The 23,758-nt window shown below is 37.7% G+C and overlaps 3 protein-coding genes across 3 annotated transcripts in view; all 3 read right to left on the minus strand.

Moving 5' to 3' along the window:
- Positions 7,044 to 7,838, minus strand: LOC105168617. The gene has a single exon (XM_011088752.1). It carries the CDS (start codon positions 7,836 to 7,838, stop codon positions 7,044 to 7,046), a length of 795 nt encoding a protein of 264 aa, XP_011087054.1.
- On the minus strand, positions 12,386 to 16,409 carry LOC105168124 (plant UBX domain-containing protein 4). Its single transcript, XM_011088072.2, has 4 exons — positions 15,843 to 16,409; positions 13,873 to 14,155; positions 13,201 to 13,296; positions 12,386 to 13,100 (listed from the first exon to the last, which is right to left on the minus strand). The coding sequence occupies exons 1-4, from the start codon at positions 16,382 to 16,384 to the stop codon at positions 12,720 to 12,722; spliced, it is 1,302 nt and encodes a 433-aa protein (XP_011086374.1). The 5' UTR covers positions 16,385 to 16,409; the 3' UTR covers positions 12,386 to 12,719.
- LOC105168125 (protein CELLULOSE SYNTHASE INTERACTIVE 1) overlaps positions 20,834 to 23,758 on the minus strand; it is a gene marked incomplete in the record, with an annotated part of 3,315 nt that continues 390 nt past the window's right edge. The window contains 2 exon segments of the mRNA XM_011088073.2: positions 20,834 to 21,213; positions 22,143 to 23,758. Coding sequence (XP_011086375.1) covers positions 22,175 to 23,758 — 1,584 coding nt within the window.

Below are 23,758 nucleotides of genomic sequence, written 5' to 3' on the forward strand. Positions count from 1 at the left end.
CTTTTACCCTCGCCCGGAGGATATATTGGTCTTTTCCAGAATTACCATCATCATTACTCCCCCACTTTTCGGGTGACATCACCCTAGAAGTCGAAAAGTCTCGTCCGACTGTTGAGCTGATGATCTCGGAGTGTTTTCGAGCTTACACGTGTCGCTCATCGGCCTCTTCTGCAATTTATACCTTTTTTACAATACAGATGTCGCTTGTTGGTTGGACAACGGTCGAATTTGAAACCGCATTCCTTGCAATATATATACAAATTCATTTCAAATTGCTCCTTCCTTCTCCCATACTCCCAAACGTTGCTGTTCTGAAGAATTCAATCTCCAGTTGCTTTCTTCCAGTGCCTTCTTCGTCGACTTTCCTCATCAGCTTTCGATCTTCATCTCCATTGACAGGTACTATGTCTTCTCCTAACACTTCTGACATAGGATCTAATTCTGCTGCTGTCTCTTCCTCTACTCCCTCCAATATACTCCTTAGAGACTTAGTGCCTTCTAGACGTAGATCTCGCCCCCCTACTCCTCTAACTAGGTCTAATTCTAACGAAGCTCCTGCACCCGAGTATTCCCCCTCTACATTGCAGCGGAACCCCTGGATGGAGATATCTAGTACTGTGAGGTTACAGGTCCAAAATATAAGGGAGAAATTTTTTATCCCTTCTAACTATGAAATAATTATCCCCCGACCTACTGACCGTATGCACCAGCCTCCTCCTGGCTTTTGTTCTTTTTCCTTACAGCATTTTAAAGCTGGGTTGCGTTTTCCTTTAGCTCCTTGTGTAGCCCATATTTTACGTCGTCTGAATATATGCCCTATGCAATTGTCCCCCAATTCGATTCGGCATATTATCATTTTCGTCATCGTCATGCGAGTACATAGGTTTGAGCCAAGTTTTGAAAATTTTGGGTCATTGTACTCCTTTACGACTTCCGCACGGTCTGGGGATGCTGGTTTTTTCTACCTAACCTCTCGCAAAGAGTGTAGGTTCCTTGATCCCCTTGCTTCCAATGTTGGCCCTTGGAAGACTAAATTCATTTTTGTCAAAACTCCTAGCGGTCGCGAGTGGCCCTTTTCCCTTGATTGGAAGGTAGATACACCGACCCCTGTGATCGAAGGTGAGGGCTTAGATGGGGATCAAATAAGCAGCATTACCACCTATCGGTATAATCCGAAGAAGCTTTTAGTAGAAGAAATCCTCTGGCTTGCTCACTTAACACCTGCTCCCCTCCAGGTAGAGGGTTCCTTAGGTGATACAATTTCCCAGATTTTATTCTGTCTGGTATACCAATCTTTTTTATCTCTAACCGATCCCTTTTTCTATTTGCAGTGAGTATGGTGAGTCAAGCTCGCCTTAATCGTCGACTTCGAGCCCAATTCGAAGCTCGTGCTCGTGCTCGAAGTACTGCACCGGAGACCTCTTCTCATCCTACCCCTGTGGGTTCTTCGACCCCCGACGCAGATGTTCCGCCAGCCCCGGGGTCCACTCCTATCGAAGTTGGTAGCGAAGAGACACAATCAAGGGGTTTTCGCCAGCCCGCCTCCGTAATTCCTTCTATCAGTGTAAGGTCGCAAGATCACCTCTTGCCTGTTGAGGACCTTGCTGAAACTTCGAGAAAACGGAAATCCCGTGGTAAGTCTCCCCTTCGTCCCAACTCGATCAGATCACGGTCTGAGTCTGGCGAAGGGGGATTACCCTCTGAAGAGATTAGGCTAGAGGAAGAAAGGGATATGACCATGCTGCGGAGTATCACAGAGTGTTGGAGGACTGCCCGGTTAGACCTACGTGGTCCAGACCATCCCCGAGCTCAATTGGAAGGTGAAAAATGGGTTCCGGATTGGCAGATCTCTCCTCGAAGTTCTGTCTTTAAAACCCGATCAGGTCAAGATTCTTGGGAATTGTATGATGCGAGCTGCCTCCCCATCGACCAAGCTGCTCTTTTACATACCCTCTTCACCAGAATGGAAGAACACTGTGCCCATTCCCTAGTTCAGGTATCTTTCTTTCTGGCTCCCTTCTCTATCCTCTACCGTTTCTTTAACTCTTGTGTTTTATTGCTAGACGGCGAACTTTATTCGAGGCTTAACTCTGAAATGTGCTGGTTTTCGTCAAAACCATCTCCGAGCTGACCGCGCTAATCGAGAATTGAGAGCTCAAATTTCAACCTTCCACTCCAAAGAAGAAGAATGGCTGCGGTCGAGGTCGTTGATGGAAGCCCGCATTAAAGAGTTAGAGACTCAAATGGCTTCCGAAGCAGAGAAAGCAGCTGCCATCGGGGAAAAGAGAGGTTTTGAAGCTGGCCATGCGGCGGGAAAGATTGCGGGAGCCATTGAAGGTCGTGAGTCCTTCCTCAAATCCGAAGAATTCACGCAACAAATTCGTGAGGCTCGCCTTAGCGGTGTCCGGGATTTTCTGAAAACATCCACCTTTGACACTGCCATGGAAATTAAAGCAGCCGACTATTTGATGCAAGGATTTGATCGATGTAAGTCTCAAGCGACTCTTCTCCACGGCTTTGCTCCGGGCTTTGATGTTTCTCGCCTCAATCCTTGCCTCGATGCCAACCTTCAACCTCTACCAGATGAAGATGACTCCCCCATTACTGAGAATGATGAATTTTCTGTTCTGTTAAGCGAGATAGAAAATATGTAATTCGACCCTTGGAATCTTCTGTTATTTTATATAACATCCCTTCCTTTGATCGTGATAATTTGATCTTTCACAGATTCAATCTACCTTTTTAATTTGTTTTACTCGTATAGATCATAGAAGAACTATTTCTTGCATTTCACAAACAAAGAAAAGAACTTTATTTAGCCTTTTCCAGGCCATATTCTAACCTTTCACAGGTTACAAGATATATCGGTCTTTTACAAAGTATATGTTCATAATCTTTCACAGATTATTCTAACTCAGAGCTAACATCCTTTAGTTAAATAGCCTTTCTCAGGCATCCATTTCAGGATATTCTAAACATAGAATCTTTTAAGATTCTGTATGTTCCACGGTCGAGGTACTTCATTACCTTGAACATCTTGCAACTTGTATGTCCCTTTCCCGATGATCTCAACAACTTTGAAAGGCCCTTCCCAGTTGGGATCGAGCTTCCCCACATGCTTCGAAACCTCCACCTTTCTTAATACCAGGTCCCCAACCTGCAACGATCTGGGTTTTAAATTTTTATTGTGACCCCTCAGCATCAGACTTTTATGGTGCAACATCCTTACTCGCGCCGCATCTCTTTTCTCTTCCACTATGTCCAGGTCGAATGCTCGTTGTCTTCCATTCCTCTCTGGGTTGAAGCTTACAATCCTTTGCGATTCTTCTCCTATTTCTGCAGGAATTACAGCTTCAGAACCATAAACTAAAGAAAAGGGAGTTTCACCTGTTGAAGTTCGAGGAGTCGTTCTATAAGCCCATAATACTCATGGGAGTTCATCACTCCACTCTGTCTTCGAACTCAACCTGGCCTTCAAGTGCTGCAATATAGTTCTGTTCGTGACCTCCGTTTGACCGTTCGATTGGGGGTGCCGTACTGCCGTAAAGTTTTGCTGTATCTTCAGCTCTTGTAACCACGCAGTTATCTTTCTTCCTTGGAATTGTGTCCCATTATCAGATATCAACACCCTAGGTATTCCAAACCTGCAGACTATATTTTTCCATATAAAATTTATTGTTTCTCTTTCCGTGATTTTTGAGACAGCTTCTGCCTCCACCCATTTAGAAAAATATTCCACCGCTACTATGACAAACTTCTTTTGAGCTCGAGCTGGAGGGAAAGGTCCCATTATGTCTATACCCCACTGGTCGAATGGACATGTAATTGAAACAGGGGTCATTGGCACTGCATGCGTGTGAATCTGTGAGGCAAATTTCTGGCATTTCTCACACCTTCGTACAAACTCCTTGCAATCCTTCATCAACGTAGACCAAAAATACCCCTGTCGGGTTACCTTCTGAGCTAAGGATCTAGCCCCCGAATGATTTTCACAGCTTCCTTCATGAATTTCTTGTAGAACATACCTGGCTTGTGAGTCATCTAAGCATTTGAGGAGAGGTATGAATTTCTTGTAGAACATACCTGGCTTGTGAGTCATCTAAGCATTTGAGGAGAGGTCCTTCTACCGTTCTTTTATACAATTGAGTCCCTACTAACGCAAACCTTGGAGCTTTAAACTTGATGCGTCTAGCATGCCCAGCATCAGCAGGTAAAATCCCCTCTCTAAGGTATGTTGCAATATCTTCTATCCACAGACACCTTGAAGTTACCACATTGGTTTCTATCCCTTCTGAGATCGCTGATCGTTCCTTTACCATCACTGTGATTTTTCTGTCCTTTATACCTACTAATGTAGCCCCTAACTTTGATAAGGCATCGGCTCTTTCATTCTCACTCCTTGGAATTTGTTGGACAGTGCATTTGGAGAATTTCTGCATCCATTCCTTTGCTCTCTTCAAATACTCTGTCATAGACTTCTCTTTGGTTTCATATATTCCCTCGATCTGCATAGCGACTAACTACGAATCTGTGTAAACCTCAAGGATCTGCGCTCCAGCTTCCAATGCTAGTTCCAGACCCAAGAGTAAGGCTTCGTACTCGGCTTCATTATTTGTAATAGAAAAAGATAGTCGAACAGCGACCTCAATCTCCATACCTCCTGGTCCCTCGATCAGTATCCCTGCTCCTCCATTGTTCGCATTGGAGGATCCATCCACGTGTAACATCCATATTTCTAGATCCTTTGGAACACTAGATATCTCTACCATGAAGTCGGCCAAAATCTGAGTTTTCTCTGCTGTTCGACTCTGATAAGTGATGTCGAACTCCCCCAATTCAACTGCCCACTTTATCATTCTACCTGAAGCCTCTGGCCGGGTAAGAATGTTTTTGAGGGGATGATTCGTCCTTACCACTATTCGGTGCGATTGAAAATATGGCCTTGGCTTCCTAGCTGTCACCACCACAGCCAACGCCAATTTTTCGATCTCAGCATATCTGGTTTCCGCTCCTTGCAACATCTTACTCACATAGTACACTGGGTTCTGAATCTTTCCCTTTTCTTTTATCAATACCGAGCTAACAGCATCATCAGAAATAGCTAGATAAAGATATAATATATCCCCTTCTCTGGGATTTGCCAAAAGAGGCGGCGACCTCAAATAAGTTTTTAACTCCTGAAAAGCTTGCTCGCATTCCTCGGTCCAATCAAATCCTTTCACTTTTCTTAATATTTTAAAGAAATGTAAATTGCGATCTGCAGATCTAGAAATAAAGCGATTAAGAGAGGCAATTCTACCTGTTAACTTCTGAACCTCTTTGATGGATGTGGGTGACTTCAGATTCAATATGGCCTCTATCTTCTCTGGGTTTGCTTCTATTCCTCTTTCGCTGACCATATAGCCTAAAAATTTGCCTCCAGCGACACCGAATGTACATTTGCTGGGATTGAGTTTCATCCCATGTTCTCTCATGATCGCAAAAGCTATCTTCAAATGCTCCAAATGTTCATCCGGTTTATGACTTTTAACCAGCATGTCGTCCACATACACCTCCATGGTTTTCCCGATTTGCTGAGCAAACATCTTGTTCACCAACCTTTGATACGTTGCCCCTGCATTTTTCAATCCAAAAGGCATAACATTATAACAAAAAATACCACGATCAGTCACAAAGGAGGTCTTTATTCGATCTTCCGTTGCCATATAAATTTGATGATACCCCTGATACGCGTCCATCATGGAAAATATCTTATATCCAGCTATTGAGTCCACTAGGACATCGATCCTCGGCAATGAGTACGGGTCCTTTGGGCACGCCTTATTGAGATCTGTAAAATCTGTACACATTCTCCATTTACCACCCGGTTTCGGTACCACCACCACATTAGCTAACCAATCCGTGTATTGAACCTCGGATACATAACCTACTCTAAGCAATTTATTTACCTCTCCCTCAATGATTGCATTCTTCTCTCCTCCGAAGGTTCGCTTCTTCTGTTGGACAGGTCGCATGGAAGGATCCACATTTAGCCTGTGTACTATCACCTCCGGGTTTATACCCCGAAAATCTGACGGATCCCATGCGAACATATCAACATTACTTCTTAAGAAGGTGATCATGATCCCCTCGAACTGCCCTAAACTGGTCCCTATCTTGGTGGTCTTTGTCGGATCTCCTTGTATCGACTCCACCTCTTTATGGCCAACGGGTTCTAACCTCCCGGCTTTCGATGTCTGCCACTCTTCTTTCTTTACGCCATGAAGTTTCCTCTTTTCATTTTTCTCGCTTGTTCCCAGAGATAAGTTATAACACCTTTTAGCTTCAATCTGGTCGCACACGACCTCCCCTACTCCGGATGGAGTAAGGAACTTCATTTTGAGGTGATATGTTGATACTACTGCCCTGAAAGAATTAAGCCCGGGTCTCCCCAGGATAACATTATAAGCAAAAGGCATATCAACAACTAAAAATTTTACCATCAACGTTTTACGCTTCGGCTCTTCTCCCAAGGATGCAGGTAAATCCACTGTCCCGAGTGATGCGACCTCGCCTCCTCCGAACCCAACCAATGGAGTACTCGTTGGTTCCATCCTTATATTATCAAGCCCCATCTTATTCAATACTTCTTTAAAAATTATATCTGTCGAACTCCCGTTATCTACCAAAACCTTATGGACTGTGAAATTTGCTATGTCCATTCTTATCACCATTGGATCATTATCTGTCACGATCCTGGTACCTGCATCTTGATCTCCAAACACGATCTCGGGGTTGCTCGTCATATTCACCCCCTGCTTACGTCGTTCCAATCTAGTCTCTCTCTCAAATCTCCTTCTAGCTCTTCTCGACCATCCCTCTGATCCCCCTGCGATAGTATGGATGATGCCTTTCACAGGCACGTTCTCTGCCACTGTCTGGTTCCCTCGTTCAGCTGCCCAATTTGGCCTGCGATCCCTGCTTCTCGACCTGCCTCTTCGATCCCGTCTCCTTTCTTCAAAATTATGGGGGTTCTGTCTCCTGAAATACCCTTGTCGCACCAGTCACTCTATCTCGTCTTTCAATTGGTAGCATTCCTCTGTATCATGTCCTCTTTCTCGGTGGAACCGACAGTATTTGTTCGAATATCTTTTAGCTGGAGTAATCCTTGTGTGCTTCGGCCATATCAACACATTATCTTTTTCCACCAACATGAGAGCTTTAGCCCTGGTCATATTTAAAGGGGTATACTTACTGTATTTCGGCTGGTAAGGTGGTTCCCTTTCTTTCTCCTTTTTAGGTCGCATATCACGATCTCTAATGAATCTTCCATCTCTCGCTCGTTCTGATGTAACTCTCCATTCCTCATCCTTCATTGCGTTCATCTCCTCTTCATCAATGTATTTTTGCGCCATCGCCATCAACTGCTCTGTATCTATTGGCGGATCCCGTGCTAAGGCCGATGCGAAAACTCCTTTCTTCAACTCATGGATAAGGATACTAGTCATCATGTCTATCCTAAGATCCTGCACCTCCAATGTTTCGTTATTAAAACGTCCCATAAAATTTTTCAAACTTTCATTCTCCCCTTGTCGGATAGTAAATAAATGCGTGGCCGATCTCTTTTGCTTTCTTTTGCTTGCAAAATGGAACGCGAATTTCTGCACCAATTGCTCGTATGCCTCTATGCTGCCAGGTGGCAAATTCATAAACCATTCTTGAGCCTTCCCTGTCAATGTAGTGACAAATAACTTAGCAACTATGGAACTTGCCTGCCCGTATAAATTCATTACCATGTCGAAAGCGGCTATATGTTCTTGTGGATCCCGTGTTCCATCGTATCTTGGGAGATCTGGCATCCTAAAACTTGGATTTACTGTTTCGATAAGTATCCGATTGGCGAAAGGTGAGTTCCGATTATGTGCTACTATCTCCCCTCTCTTTTTAAGTTCATCAATTTGCTTTCCCAGCAAAGCTATCTGTTTACTGACGTTATCTACCTCTGCTCAAGATATGGCTGGTCCCCTTGGACGACTTAGAGCTCTGCTACTTGACCCAACCTTAGAGGGAGGATGACCTTTCTTATTCGCCCCTTGTTTACTCATTCCCTCGAGATCGCGTCCTTCATCCCCTTCCTGGAACAACCTTTTTCCCGCTACTTCTTTTTCAAGCGGAGTAGTTGTTCTCCTTTCATACGCTACAAGGGCATTTCTTCCTGCCTCTTCCATCATCTGCTGCAATTCTCGCCGCGTTAAATGTACCGTTAATTCCCGATCATTCACTGGAGTTTCCATGTCTCGTCGTGACAAATGCACAATTGGTTCTCGATCCTCTGCCGGAGTCTCCATTTCCGGCATATGCTCCTTGGAACGTCTTTCCGTCAATTAACGTTCCCACAGACGGCGCCAAAATGATCCGGCTCGAAAACTCTCAGCTCCTTCCCAATCTAGTTAGCAGCCTTGCGTGCATACTCAACAGTACTCTGCAAACAAGAAACGAACATTACTTAGCCGGGATGTGTCCCGGCGAAGATGCTCCGACGCTCAAGTCAGTTCTCATATCAAAGTGATAACCCTCTTTTCAGGATAGCATTCAATGTTAAAAACCAACTCAAAACTTACCTCTTACCTTTCCCTTCAGATTTTTCCCTTTTATCTCTCCCCCGCCATATTGGCAGGTTTATTCACGTCCCCATGTTCACTGTCCACCCCCGTAAATGGTGCTGAGTGCCCCCGTTTATAGGCATCAAGTATGCTCTAAATATGTAACCCTCAAGGGATTGACTCTTGGTCAAATACCTTCAGAGTATGTAGACACTTTTACCCTCGCCCGGAGGATATATTGGTCTTTTCCAGAATTACCATCATCATTACTCCCCCACTTTTCGGGTGACATCACCCTAGAAGTCGAAAAGTCTCGTCCGACTGTTGAGCTGATGATCTCGGAGTGTTTTCGAGCTTGCCGCCTAACCACCACCATTGTGGTGAGTCCAACGGACCCTCACCCATTGATTTTCAGCAAGTCCACGGCCCCGCGTTGTTTTGCGATTATGCCCCTTTGCACCCCCGTTTTTTCGCTGTCAATCCTCCTTCAAGCAGCGGACCACCACCAATGTGAGTGCCTCCTCATGGAAAACACAACCATCCTTATCTTTTGGCAACTTTTTTATTTTTGTGGGATTTTGTATTTTGTTCTTCAGATTTTCACAGTTTTCTTGCAATTTATTAGGACAATTATTTCATGGCATTTGGTATCAAATAACTGTTACGGGAAATTGAAACCACTTTGGATCAAATTTCAGTGATATTTTAACAAACTCGAATAAAAATTCTTTTTATGTGAACTAACTTAAAAATTCTCTTCTTTATTGTGATAGTTTGATTTGCGTGTTAAATTATTGTGTGTTTGATGTGTTAAGATATTAAATTTTAATTGCACAACTCTCTATCAATTTAGTGCTATTTATAAGACACATCGTATTATATAATTATATTTTTTAATTAATTAATACTGGATTTTGAAAATTAATAAAAATGGAGGACATATTGGAGGGCTTCATTTACATATCAAATTTTTCATTTGTTTTGTATTTAACTTTTAAATCGAACTATTTAAATATTTCGTACTCAAAAATTTTCTACTTGAGTGAAATAATTGAGAAATTCTAAAAGTACATAAGAATACACCAATACTACATAATTAAGTAAAATATTTTATTATTTGAATTATCGGATAAAATTTATCACTCCGAATATAACGTCTAATAAAAGTATTTTTAGTACATTACTATGGTGTATTTAATTATTTAATAATTTTAAAATTATTATTTAAATTAAAAAATAAGAAAACAAAATTAATTAACATAAATACTATGTAATATATTCCACTCACAAATAAAATACTAAACATATACAAACACTTAATATAAATATATATAAAAGAGACATGATTTGATAACGAACAGTGACTTTTGTTCCCAAATCCTAACATCAAACCTACATCACTTATTTTAAACTTTTTTAAATTATCTTTAGAAACAAATCCAAACATATTCTCTACCTCTAACATACACTTATTTATCTCTATATCTCTCTAAAACAAAACAAAACAAAACACTATGTAAAACTTTGACACTTTTGGTCCTTTGTCATTAACTGATAATCGCAAAGATATGTGTTTGGTCACGTGCCGTTAGCCAACGACTGTTGACTTGACCAATAAATAACAAAATTTCATTTTACCCCTCTATATTTTTCTGAAAAGGTTAAAAACCTCATCACTATGTTTGGGGTTTCATTTTTGGACAATCTACGAAACAAGATAAAACACATCTAATGTTTGCCTCTTTGTTTTCACACCCTGCTTGTGTGTGTGTGTTTTTTTTTATTTTTGAACTTTCTATATATAATAGATATATATACACTTATATATATAAATATAATATAGAATAAATATATTTTGACAATAAATAGTAGTTTTTTTTTTTATTCAACTTAACTAAAATACTTTTTTTGATCTTATAGAATCACCCACTTTTATTTCTTTTATTTTGAGTTTATTTTTTGTGGGTTTTTCTTTTAATTTTTCGCCCTCCTAAAAAAATTATTATTTTCTTAAATATATTTATATAAATATCAGAATACAAAATCAGAATACAAAAAAAAAATATTAGATTTTTTTATTTTAATTAATTTAAACTGAAAAGTTAAATTAAAAAAATATACTAAAGTTCATTTTCCAAATTAAAATATGTATATGAATATAAATTTTGATAAATTATAACAATTATATATTATTAATCAATTTAAATTATTGTTTAATCTAAATGTATTTCAATAACTTATATCATTTATTGTAAATAATATTTAAAATTAAATTATCATTATAAGTATTTAAAATAAAAATTAACAACTTCTTTTAATTATTTTTAAGTTTCAAAGTTTTAAATTCTTTTCTTAATTTTTAAAAACTTAAAGAAATATAGATTATAGAATATAAAATTATTATTAGAAAAATAATTTTACTAAACTTTATTTAGGAGTTAATTTTAATAAATTAAGTTTTATAACAATAATTGTATACTTATTTTTAATAAAAAACAATAATATTATACTTATTTTTGACAAAAGTGAAAATGATCCTATCTAATTAAACCAAAAATATTATCGCTATGTTTGGTGTTGTGTTTTAAGATAGGCCAAAACACAAACATAATGTTTGGATTTATTTTTTGAGTGTTTTGTTGTGTTTTATGGAGATAGAGAGAGAAAAACAAAGATAAATAAGTGTGTGTTAGAAATAATATGTATGTTTGGATTTATTTGAGATAGAGAGAGAAAAACAAAGATAAATAAGTGTGTGTTAGAAATAATATGTATGTTTGGATTTATTTTTAGAGATTATTTAAAATAAGTATTATATGTTTAATGTTGTGTCTTGGGAGACAAAAATTACTATTTCATTGTCATATCATGCCTTTTTTATATATATGTATATATGTGTGTGTATATATATATGTATGTATTTGTGCTAAAACAGTTTAAAACACCTAAATAAGGTGTTTTTGAATGATGGCAAACATTGGGTATGTTTTGACTTGTCTCGAAAATAAGATATGTGTGTGTATATATATATGTATGTATTTGTGCTAAAACAGTTTAAAACACCTAAATAAGGTGTTTTTGAATGATGGCAAACATTGGGTATGTTTTGACTTGTCTCGAAAATAAGTTGGAAATGAAAACAAACATAGCGAAAACCTTGTTTGTTTTTGTATTTTGCACACCTCCACTAGGTGTGCAATTGTAATTTATTTATTTTTTATTATTTTTTTATTATTATTTTTTATTCTTTTCTTAACATAAATATATTTATATCATATTTCACTAACAAACAAAATACTATAAACATACACATATATATTACTAAATATATATATATATATATTCAAAGACATGATTTGACAATAAACAGTAACTCCTGTCTCCCATATCTCAACATCAAACCTACACCACTTATTTTACACTATTTTATATTATATCAAAATACAAATCCAAACATACTATCTATTTCAAAACACATACTTACTTATCTCTATTTTTCTCTCTCTATCTCCATAACACCAAAACAAAAACATTCAAAACATTAATCCAAACATAATGATAATTTTGCAGTCATTGTCAGATGCTTTTGGCCTGTCATTTGCAGAAAACTGAAGAAAACAAACACATTCTCGACCGAACGCGATAATATGAAAATTTTTGGTGTATAAATTTTTCTATATTTTCAAAGTATGAGCAATACATACAAACTTTTTGGCTAAAATGGTGAGTAATAAATAGCATAAAACTTTGTTATTTAAGTCCATCGCACCTCCTTCTTCAACTTGCTGGGAAAGCAATGAATATAATAATAATGGTTTATCAACACCTCATTCAATTTGCCTAATGGAATTGAAATTGAGGTTCCATCACCTTAAAGATCTACCCTTACAGTAAAAGGTCAATGCATCTTAATCTACCCTTTTCAGTACCATTCACCAGTCTAAAAGAAGCAACACCACAAGCAAAGGGACACAGATTCTGATGCATAAATGGAATCTGAACTCTTCAAATTCTGAACAATAAATAGCAAAGTCCATAGAGATACATGCAATTGTCTTCAATAAATTTAAGACATCAGTGTTGAGACATGGCCACTGCAACCTGATGACTGATAAATTAGCTCTGCTATATTTGTTGCTATAGTTTCTGGATCACAACTGAATTGGCTATTCCAGCTTCGTCTATCGTCTGGTCAAGATCAGTGAGCTGTTTGGGCGGGAACCCCATAGTTTGCAGTTGATACGTTCTTGGTCCATCAGGCCTAGATGCATCGATAAAGCCTCGGATATCTCTGATTGTATGATAGTTGTTGAAGCGTGAAACCATGCGAGTACCATCTGCCAACCTCAGCTGAATTGATGTACAAGGTTTCTTCTGATCAACAACTAGACCCACAGAAGGTGCGGGAGCAGCAGTTAGGACAGTTGGGACAGTATTGGGCTCCACAGGTGTTACATCGCTGGTGCTACCAAGAGTTCTTCCAAGACCTTGAAAGGGACGACGGGATCTCTCTGGTTCCTTCATTTAAAAAGAAAAACAAGGAAACGGAAACAATATTGAGAAGCAGTGGCTGCAGAAGCAATGCAGATACTAAATTGTATGAGAACCGATGGCAAACCTTGTATTCTTCATCCTTTCTCATAAGATTAACATGAACCGCAGTGCTCTTATTTGCTGGTGCAAGTTCCTCTGGGCACTCGGACTTCCTGATACTCTGTGTTGAAGTGTATTTTGGGAATGACGTTTCATTAGGCAAGTTTTTAACCAAAAACCATCAAATAGTAACAGCTAGAGAAATTTCGACCAAAGTCATCCAAGTATGTGTATAAAAGAACTTCTAAGTTTAACTCTGGGAGAATAGGTGGACACTGGACCCTGAGATTAGCATAACCTCTCCACCACACGATATCTCAAATAGGATAGCATGACTCTGCACCTACTGGTATTAAAGATATTTTGATGAATGGGAATCACCGGCAATAAATCAGATTTCAAACATTAAGCTGGATATAGAGGCAATGCTGATGGAAGAAAAATATATATTGAATTTCCTTTGGAGCTGCAAAAGTGTTATCATGTTAATTTCGTTGTACTTGGAGCCTTCATCTCATGCTAAACCAGTGACCCAATTCTCCCTCCACTCTCACATTGATATACTCCACATAAAGCACGCAGAACAATAACCCAATTCTCCATCAGCCTTTCTCTGTTACTTAGTCATCATAAGTTGGCTTACATAGTATCTCTAAATTTCCACGAGAAAAATGAACAGAAAGATGAAAGAAGATACCTCCAGGAAAGATGCATTTTCTGGATCATCCAGCCTCCTTAAAGGTCCATCATCTACCGTAAAGCCATTTCTCCAAAAAGTAATATTGTGATTGACAACTTCAGGCTGCTGAGGGGTAGAGGACACTTCACCAGAAAGTAGCCTTGCAGTGCCAGCAAAGCTTCTTGAGCTTGATGAAGGTAAAAGATGTTCAGCAGATGCTTCTACAGCTCCTGATTGTCTTGCTTGATTAAATATTGCATCCACGTTATTTGGTTTTGATGGATCTCGAACAAGCATCCCACTATAATAACATAGCATAGCATGGGCTAAATACAAGTAATTTACTCACACAATAACTTCAATACATACACTACTAATTAACACAGAATGGACAAGTGTAGCCATAAAAGGTTGGGCTGGGCTTCTATTCTAAATAAAAAACCAAAAGTGAATAGAAAACCCTAACCAGCGCCAGTTCCTCTCTCCTGCAGTGACGACTTCCTCTGTTTTTTCCCTTGAAATATCGGTAAATTTTTGTTACTTTATTATGATGTATTTCATTGTTATTACTAATCTTGTGACTCAATGTTCTTATAATATAAGATAATTTGCTAATAAATAATTTTTTTAGTTTTCATGCTAAACATCCGACTATAATTTGCTTATACTTGAAAATTTTGGCTAAGAAATTAAATCCCCAATGGTGAACCTGCTATTTGGTAAAAATACTAACAGTATAAACATATAAATTATTTCTACAAATCTGTGTCATGCTTCAAAAAGGCACGCACCACGCCCTGCACCATAGCTCCAGAGCACATCTGAGCCATGACGCCCCATGCACTTTAGCAACTATGCAACCCAAAATAAAACAGCTGAAGAGATTGGAAAATTTGTACATTGAGATTTTTCAATCGCCCATTCTAAAGCTTTAGTGGTCACTGAAACATTAGGAATTTCCTCTTGCAGAGTCTGATGCAATTTAAATGTCCCATCTTATATCTGTTTCCACTACAGAAACATGTTTGGTCTCTAAATAAATGTCTCTTTACTTAAATCTATTCAAGCTTTAAAATATAGCTCTTGGAGTCCATCAGAGCCTATACATTCATGAATTTAAATAGATATCTCAAATGGAGTTCCCAGAAAGCTCCAAAGCATTCTCATAATTGCAGGTAGCAATCCATACTACATTTTGATCCTCAAAGGGATATGAAAGTGATTCTTGATTGGCCAGTTCGGTACTTTGCTTAACTCTTCACTTTTTGCGGGTTTCCAGATCACCAAACAGCTCAAGCTGTTTAGATTTTCCCATATAACCAAATTAAATCAAGGTTCAACCAAAACTTCACTCCAGAAAGCTCATTAAGCAAACAGCTACAGAACTACTATGCACGCAGCAAATTATGAACTTCAACAGCCTAGCTACTTCAAATCGCTGAAGTCATTGTCTTCTCTGATCTTTCTCATTATTCATCATAAACAAGCATTCCAACATCATGGGCAAAGTCAAACTCACAGACATAGAATACAACTGAATCCTAATTGGTTCTAAACAGTATCACAAAGCAAAAATTGAAATGAGCTTGCTTCTTCAAGACCGCATCAATCAGATCAATGCGGTACCTAACACTGCCCCTCAAGAACACATTCTCCCCGTAACCACTGCATAATTACACAAAATCTTCTCTCTTGGCACAGATGACACAACTAGGTAATTATTCCATTCACTAAAAAGGAATGTCTAGACAATAAGCTCTAAAACCTTCTTCATGCTTGTACTAGTTCGCCTAAGCGCTATTCTCAAAGCAAACACTTGCTCTCAGAGAAAACTTAGTCTCTTCAAAACCAAACTCAAGGTCAATAAGGGTTCATAGAATATCAAGAAAAAATCAAACTCCTTTGACTGATTTTTAACGATTGCGAATCGTCAAGTTTGATCTTGAACCTAGCAAGACTTTTTCTAAAGAAAAAGAGTAGAAATTTACCTCTTTTCCCCGCCGGTGTAGTACTCCTGAGGATCAAAATCAGGATCACTACCAGAATCCTCATCCTTAGTATTCCTATTCAGATCCGACAAAGTCCTAACACCACCACCTCCACTTCCGCCTTTCCGCCCACCAGAACCGGAGGCCCCTGCGCTAGGTTTAGCAGAGGACCGAAGATTGTAAGAGCGGGAAGCAGGCGGCGGAGAGGGGGATCGGGAGCGAGAAGGAGAAGTAGAAGGAGACAGCGAATCAGAAGGCGAGTAATGAGACTGAGACTGCGCGGCCGGTGACCCCGGATTAGCCGCTGCAACCGGATTGGCATCGTCAAGGAAAGTGGAGACGGCGGCGTCGAGATCGAAATTGTGGGACTCCAAAAAGAAGAGGGCTTCGGATTTGGAAGCGGCGGCGGTGATTTCACAGAAGGTGTTGATGAGCGCAATCTGGGGGTGGCTGTTCAAGCTCGCTTCCTCTGCCAACTCCGACGAAGGGTTCTCCATTTGCTTTGATTCTTTGCTTGGGAATATCAGAGGTTTGTGCCACATATATATGTTCAATATAGCCTATGCCAATTATTCTTGCTCCTATATGTCCTTGAAAATTAGGGATTTAAACTAGGGTTTAAATTATTTGAATTCAGCCAAACATACAATTATTTAAATTGAGGGATAATTACACTCCCCTTATACAATTTATTGTAATTACAATTTTCTATAATTTGAAAAATTACATATAGCACTATTGAGATTTGCTTTCATCTACTAAATAAATCTATCCATTTTGATTAACGGATGAACTTATTTGTTAATATCAACTCAGGATACGAAATTTAGGTAATTACACCAAATTTTAGAGAATGAGAATGTAATTATCCCTTAAATATATATGAATTATTATTATATCATAAAAACTATATTTTAATTCGATTTGTTTATAAATTGAATCAAATTTAAATAAATTTTAGTTGGATCAAATATGAGTCGAGCCCATATAATTTAATATTTTTTAATATATTTTATTGTTTTTACACTAATCAAGAGAAGCTCGAAAGTCTATCCAACAAGAAAAACATTATTCAAGTTTGATTTGAGTAGTCGAGTTCAAACCAACTTTTTATTTATCAATTTTAATAGAAAATCAAATAATTTAATTTATTTTCCAATCTTAAATTTAAACGAGATTACATGTCATTTAAATTTATCGTCAACAGGGTGGTATGTTGAACAACATCATTAACCCACTCAAAAAAAAGCAAAATCATTAACTGATATATATATATATATATCAATTTTACATTATTTATAAAAAAATATTAATTGATGAATAAAATCAAATATTATTATATATTGTAATTGAAGTACTTAACCAGTTTAAATCTTGTCTTGCTAACAAATGAAGCAAATACCAATTATTTGATAATTCTGGATCAATCTTATGATTAAGAAAACAAATGTCGAACAAATTGTGAAGGCCCTAATTAAATCAGACCACATCATTAAGTAAATATGACAAAATCTTCCACCTTACAATTATAAATAGGAGTGTTTATTCATTTGAAGACACCACGCAGGAAACAATTCAAGATGCAAGCGGAAAAACAAGTGAAGACACACAACTCAAGATGCAAAGCAAGACATAATTGTCATGCCAAATAAAAAAACAAGACATAAATATACAAGTGAAGACACGAGAAAAAGAGCATTCAATAAGTGCCAAAAATACTCTCTGTAAATCAAGGAAGATCCATGATGTTAAAGACAAAAATCAAGACGTTCGCTGTGGAAATAATCCAAATCTAATCTTTGATTCCAGAACAAGTCAAAAGACCCCCTAATTAACATTTTCAATGCACAAATCCACCTTGGAGGAAGATCAAAACTTCAATTCCACCAAAAAATACCCGAAATTCAAGTTCAAGTCAACACAATATGCAGCAGGCAACACAATCAATGTTTCATTTCGTAAGGTATTATTAACTCAAACTTCATAATTTTAAATAGGAATGACAATGAGTTCGAGTAAGCTGGGCTTTTATTTCGGACGAGGCTGGTTTGGATCCACCACAGATAAGTTGGGAGCGGGTTCTGGGCCAAATTTTTCTAACCCGATTAGATTCAGGGCAGGGCGGATTCTGGAGTGGACCCGCCACAAATTCGGCCCCTAAATATATATTTTTTGATTTGTTATAATTTTTAGAATACTTATACATAAAAATATAGTATAAGAACTCATTTAATTGTAATAAAATAAATATATTAAAAAGACTTACGTGGAGGGTAAACTAAATACAATGTAGTTAAAAAATTCATATAAATTTTTTTCATCCAATATTTAATGTTTAAATAATCCTATTTATGAAAATTTTAAAAGATTTAAATATGTATCATGATTTTAGAGACTTGGACTGAAATTAAACTTAAATTTACAATACAAAAAATACAAGAAAATAAAATACTAAATTTTCTGGAATCTCTAATTAATTTAAGAATTTTAAGCTCCACTCATATATATAGATCTCTCTTAATCTCTCTTTCCATATATATATATATATATATATTTCACATTTTCTTTATTTATTCTTAAATTTGAATCTATATCAAATTACATTTTAATTGTAAAATTCATTATTAAGAAAGGTATACTGAATAAAATAAAACAATATGAAGAACTTGTAATATTGGAACAACACATTAGGTGAAGTTATTTATTATAGAAATATATGTATATTAAAAAAATAGAATAATAAAATAATTCAGTAAATAATGTATATTTCCATCTAATCATTAAAAATTTTACATTAGGGACATTATAAATTTATATATAAAAAATAAAAATGCATCAGCTATCCAAGTAAGCGTCGTCTATGTAAATATGTGCTCCACCTCTTCGATTTGAAAAATTAAAAAAATATCATATAGAAAGTCGTGAACGGTCCAGAAACTCCAAGATTCGCGCATTCTTATTAGGGTTGAAGTGCGTCAACTTGGTCCGATCCAATCCAATGATGTAACCGTTAATTTTAGTTGTTGGATTGACGGCCTTTAGTTATTCATGTCACTTTTAAAATAATTAGGCCAAGTGAGTCGCTAGAATCTACCAAAGCCTAGTTTACTTATGGAGATTGGGCTGAACATCTCAAGATATCCAGTCCAATTAATTCCTTATTTACTTGTATTTCGGTCGGCCTGAGTGATATCACACGAGCCTGCAGTAGATAATGACAAAAAGACGATTTAAATCCCACCAAATTTGATTGAATTTATTATCCCATCGGGCCCACTTGAGAAGAATTGTATGTGATTTTACATATTTATCCCTAGATATGAAAATATTTAATCCAAAATAACCTCAATTTGAAATGACCTGCTTTCTTAATATATTGATTTATTTTTTATTAAAAAATAATAAAAAAAAAGACCTGATTTTATGACAATTAATCTCATCCCATATTTTATCTATCATTAATCTATTACAACTTAATGTGGGTGTAAATACCTTTCCCCCTACACCTGCGCCGGTGCTTCCTCTCCTCGTTAGTCAGAAATCCCCACCTTCCTTTTACATATTCCAATTCCTTTTTGCAGATTTCTTTTAATAATTATATATAATCTTTATCAAAAAAAAAAAAAAAAAAAAAACTCACGTGTCCTATATATATATATTCTCCAAAAAATTAACGTATAGTATTTCTTTATTCCCATTTGACTATTTTTAGGTAAATTAGAAAATAGGCAATTAAGCCCTACGTGAAAAATAAAATAGCAATTTATCCTCATAAATTTTAAGAAAAGGTGCAAAATACCCCCTTCACGTAGGCAGTGTACGCCACGCGCATGGGGTGCGATTTTATTTCATTTTTAGCTATAAAATGACTATTATACACTTAATTATAAATCGTTAGATCTTGTTATATATATATATATATATATCAATAGTCTAGATCTAATAAACAAATCGATAGTTTATATCTTTTCTGAGTTAGATCAACGGTGTATATTTGATATACAAATCAATAGCTTATATCCATTTGAATTAGATCATTGGCTCAAATTTATTCAAGTTACAAAAATAAATTTTAAAAAATTAAAAAAATAATATACATACACATGTATAGATATATATATATATAACAATATTTAAAAATTAAAAAAAAATATAGTAGGTAGGACTGGGGAGGCTGGGAGATGGAGGTGGAGGAGAAGGCGGGGGCGAGGGAGAGGGAGAGGCAGAGGCGGGGCGCTGGTGGCGGTGGCAGAGGGGAGAGGTGGTGGCTGGCAGAGGCGGGGGTTTGTGTGAGGAAGACATCGATTTTTTATTTGATTTTCTTTTCTTTTTTAATTATTTGTATTTTTTATATTTTATGAATAAATAATATATTAGATCTGGATTGTTGATTTATATTATATAGATCCAACAATTATAAAATAAAAATAAAATAATTAAAAAAAATCCACGCGTGCGCAACATCACTAGCTTGAAGAGAGGTATTTTGCACCTTTTTTAAACATTGAGGGACGTAAATTACTATTTTATTTTTCACAAGAAGGTTAATTGCCTTTGTATCACAGGTAGATAAATTACAATTTGCCCGACCTTTTTTCTAATCAATTGTTTTTCTTATACAATAATCTTAATAATTATTTTTCTTTGATATGATATTATAGATCAGGATGACTACAGTAATTATCTTCATTAGATATTGATATTTGATGTAAATAATTATAATTAAATTATTTCAATTAATAATAGCTCATCACTTCAAATAAAAAAAATACCATTTTCTTTGTAATTTATTCCAAAAATAGAAGCTGTTGCAAACGCCACATAAATGTCAAGTTTTGAAAATTTTAGTATTGAATAAAATAAGTTAACTCCATGGTGTAGCAAAAGGCAATTATTGAGAGACAGAGGGAGCAATAAATAAAAGAAGAGAAGATAAGTGTATACAGAGTATCAAGCGGAAACAGTTAACATAAAACAAGAACACAAGAAGAAACAATATACAAAGCTATAGCTTGGCAATCACAGGTATTAAGGTGCAATACACAAATGTACATCAATAAACAAGGTTACAAAAAGGAATTACAGAGGTGAAAACCATTGAAAACAGCACTCTGTTTCACTCAAACATATCAAATAAATTAAATATTTTAGAAAAAAAAATTCGAAACAAGGATACTCGCTAAAAATCGCATCCATGCCGCTGTTGAATAGATTAGAAACAACCCTTTTTTTTCCTCGTTTAATCTTCGATTCCCATATAATACAGTATACTACTACCATCAGCTAACTTGTGCAGTATGCCGAGAGTTCAGTCTGTTTGTTTGTGGGAGTGGGCTTCTTGTGGATGGTTAGCCAAGATCCGGTCAATCTTCTGCACAAAAAGGAAAAATGGGGGTCGGGACAGGTGAAGAAATACACTGATGAGAATGTTAGAAGATGGCCATGTAATTATAGAATGAATTATGAGAAAGAAAGTGATGCAAAACACTCTTGGTCCAGTTTGTCTGGCAATGAAACACATTATACCCACCAAGAAGACATCTCCATTATGTTCATTCACAGCAACAATCAGCAAAATCAATTCAAACAGTTGGAAAACGTTGATTGTTACTGGCCCTCGCATGACATAAATATAATGGTTTACCGGTATTATTACTAAAGATCACACTTCTAGGCTGACTGCCGTACAATTACCATGTGAGAAGCATTCGTTGTTGATTAAGACCAACTATTTCTTTTGCTATATGAGTTGACTTATGTCTGCAAATTAAGGTCCATATGACAAACCACCATTTATTTCCAGGAAATGTGAGCAACGATGCAACAAAAAGAACACCGAGTTCTTTTAATGAATTTCAGTTCTAAGTCCTAACTCCACAACGTGGAACATTGGTTCAATAAATGGATAACAGGGGGTGCATCTAATATGAAAACACAAGTCTGGTAGTCAGATTACTTTTGACATGAGAATCAGCTCACGGGCTTGTTTTCTTCATTATGATTTTTTCCAATTCTTGATTTCCTCCAGATCATGATTTTCGAGGTTGGACCACTAAATACTTGGAGAATTGATATCTCATCTACCTATTCTCCAGATGGTTGTTCCACTGTGGTAAATCACCATGTAGCACCCCAAAGGAATGTCAACTGTTCTAATCCAAAGTTACAAATGCTCAAAATATTAGGCTTCTTACCATCAGATTACTTTTACAACTCAACAAAGCAAGCATATTTCAACATTTAAGCATGGAAGTATGAATTAATAGTTTTCACATTTGATTTCACTTTAAGAAGCATTACCTTTCATTGGCGGGAGTGGGTTAGTTTCTTGATTATTCCCGCCACGTCCTGGTCAGTATACTTGCTATCCTATTTGCAGAGAGTCTCTGCAAAGCCTTTTTAGCTCCGGCCACATCTGTTTCTGCCAATCTCTGCAAATGCCCGTAAGCACCTGCCGCCACAAGCTTCTTTCGACAGCCCTGGCTCCCTCCAGCCATGACTGCCGCCACTGCCGCAACTGGGAACTTCTTGGAAACAGCCTCATTTTTAGGATCCAACATTTGCACCAGCCTCATCAAGCTCTTTTCATCCCTCACAAACTCTTTCCTATTCGATTTCACCGACAACAACGACAACAAGGCTTTCGCCGCAACCTCCTGCATTCCGTCTGGCTTCATAGACTCCATTAGCTTCACCAAAGAACTCATACATCCACCAACAGCCCTCTTATTACCATCACTAATCGCTAAATTAGCAATCAATGAAGCAGAAATGTGCTGTAACATCACATTCCCATGCTTTATAAGCTCAGCAATTTGTACTACAAACACAGTCGATCCAGATAAAATCCTGTAGCTCGTGTCTGAGGCAGATAACGAATAAATTGCACGCAATACGTGTTCCAACGTATCAGGAGCCGAGCATTCATGAAACAGATGCAACAATCTCTGCAAGCCCTTTTCCTGTAACAGTAAATCCCGAAGATACTCACTTGTAGAAGCAAGAATTGATACACAATTGGCTGCTTTACCTTGCGCAGATGGAGTCCCGGAAACAAGCAGTTGGATTAGAACAGGAATCGCCCCTTCTTCTGCTAAAACATTTCGAATTTCTCCAACAACAGAAACATTTCTTAGCGCCCCAACGGCGTAGGATTGCGCCGTCAGCGAACCAGATTTACACAATTCCATTAGAATGGGAACACCCCCATAAGCAGAAATAGCCCAAGAATTATCAGGATCATCAGTGATGAACTCCACAGCCATGGCGGCTTTTTCCTTCATCGGCATTGAACCGCATTCGATGATTCTCAATAAAGGGCCCAAAGCCCCCTCCTCAAACACGCATTTCCGCGGGAAATCACCGGCCGAGACGAGCAATGATACTGCTAGAACCGCCAGTTCTCTAATGGAATCATGACCATTCAGATCGAGCAAGGAAATCAAACAGCCGATATTCCCTTGTTTCGCGACAACAGCGGCGGACTTATCATCCTCCGACAGAAGCTGGATTAACGAGTCCAACGCCTTCCGTTTAAACTCCAGCCCGCCGATCTGGAGCCTAGTAAAGAGGTCTTTGATGAAAAACGCGAGTTCCTCCTTCGAGGAACTCGCCGCGGGGCGAGAGAGAACAATGGCGGTTGACTGGTGGAGTACGCCGGAGCGGAGGAGGAGCTCGAGTTCGTTAATCTGCTTCGACAGCCAACCGGCGGCCATGTCGAGGTCGGACTGCATGAGAAGCTTGCCGCGCCTAACGGAAGAAGCGTCGCAGCAGTGGTGGCAGAGAGTTTCGGTGCGGCGGACAGTGGAGAGCAAGGCGGGCAGCAGCGGAAGGAGGAGAGCATTCTCCGACCAGTGGGGTGAGTCGGAGATTTCGGAGAGGATGGATTTCAGGGAAGCAAGCTTGGCGCGGAGCAC

This window comes from Sesamum indicum, linkage group LG8 (assembly GCF_000512975.1).
Source record: "Sesamum indicum cultivar Zhongzhi No. 13 linkage group LG8, S_indicum_v1.0, whole genome shotgun sequence".
NCBI classification, from domain to species: Eukaryota; Viridiplantae; Streptophyta; class Magnoliopsida; order Lamiales; family Pedaliaceae; genus Sesamum; species Sesamum indicum.

Coding starts and splice junctions, on each gene's coding strand:
- LOC105168124 (XM_011088072.2), bottom strand. CDS start 16,384: ATGTGGCACAAACCTCTGATATTCCCAAGCAAAGAATCAAAGCAAATG. Junction 14,156..15,842: donor TACACCGGCGGGGAAAAGAG/GTAAATTTCTAC, acceptor ATGTTATTATAG/TGGGATGCTTGTTCGAGATC. Junction 13,101..13,200: donor GAAAGGATGAAGAATACAAG/GTTTGCCATCGG, acceptor TTTTAAATGAAG/GAACCAGAGAGATCCCGTCG.
- LOC105168617 (XM_011088752.1), bottom strand. CDS start 7,838: ATGCCAGATCTCCCAAGATACGATGGAACACGGGATCCACAAGAACAT.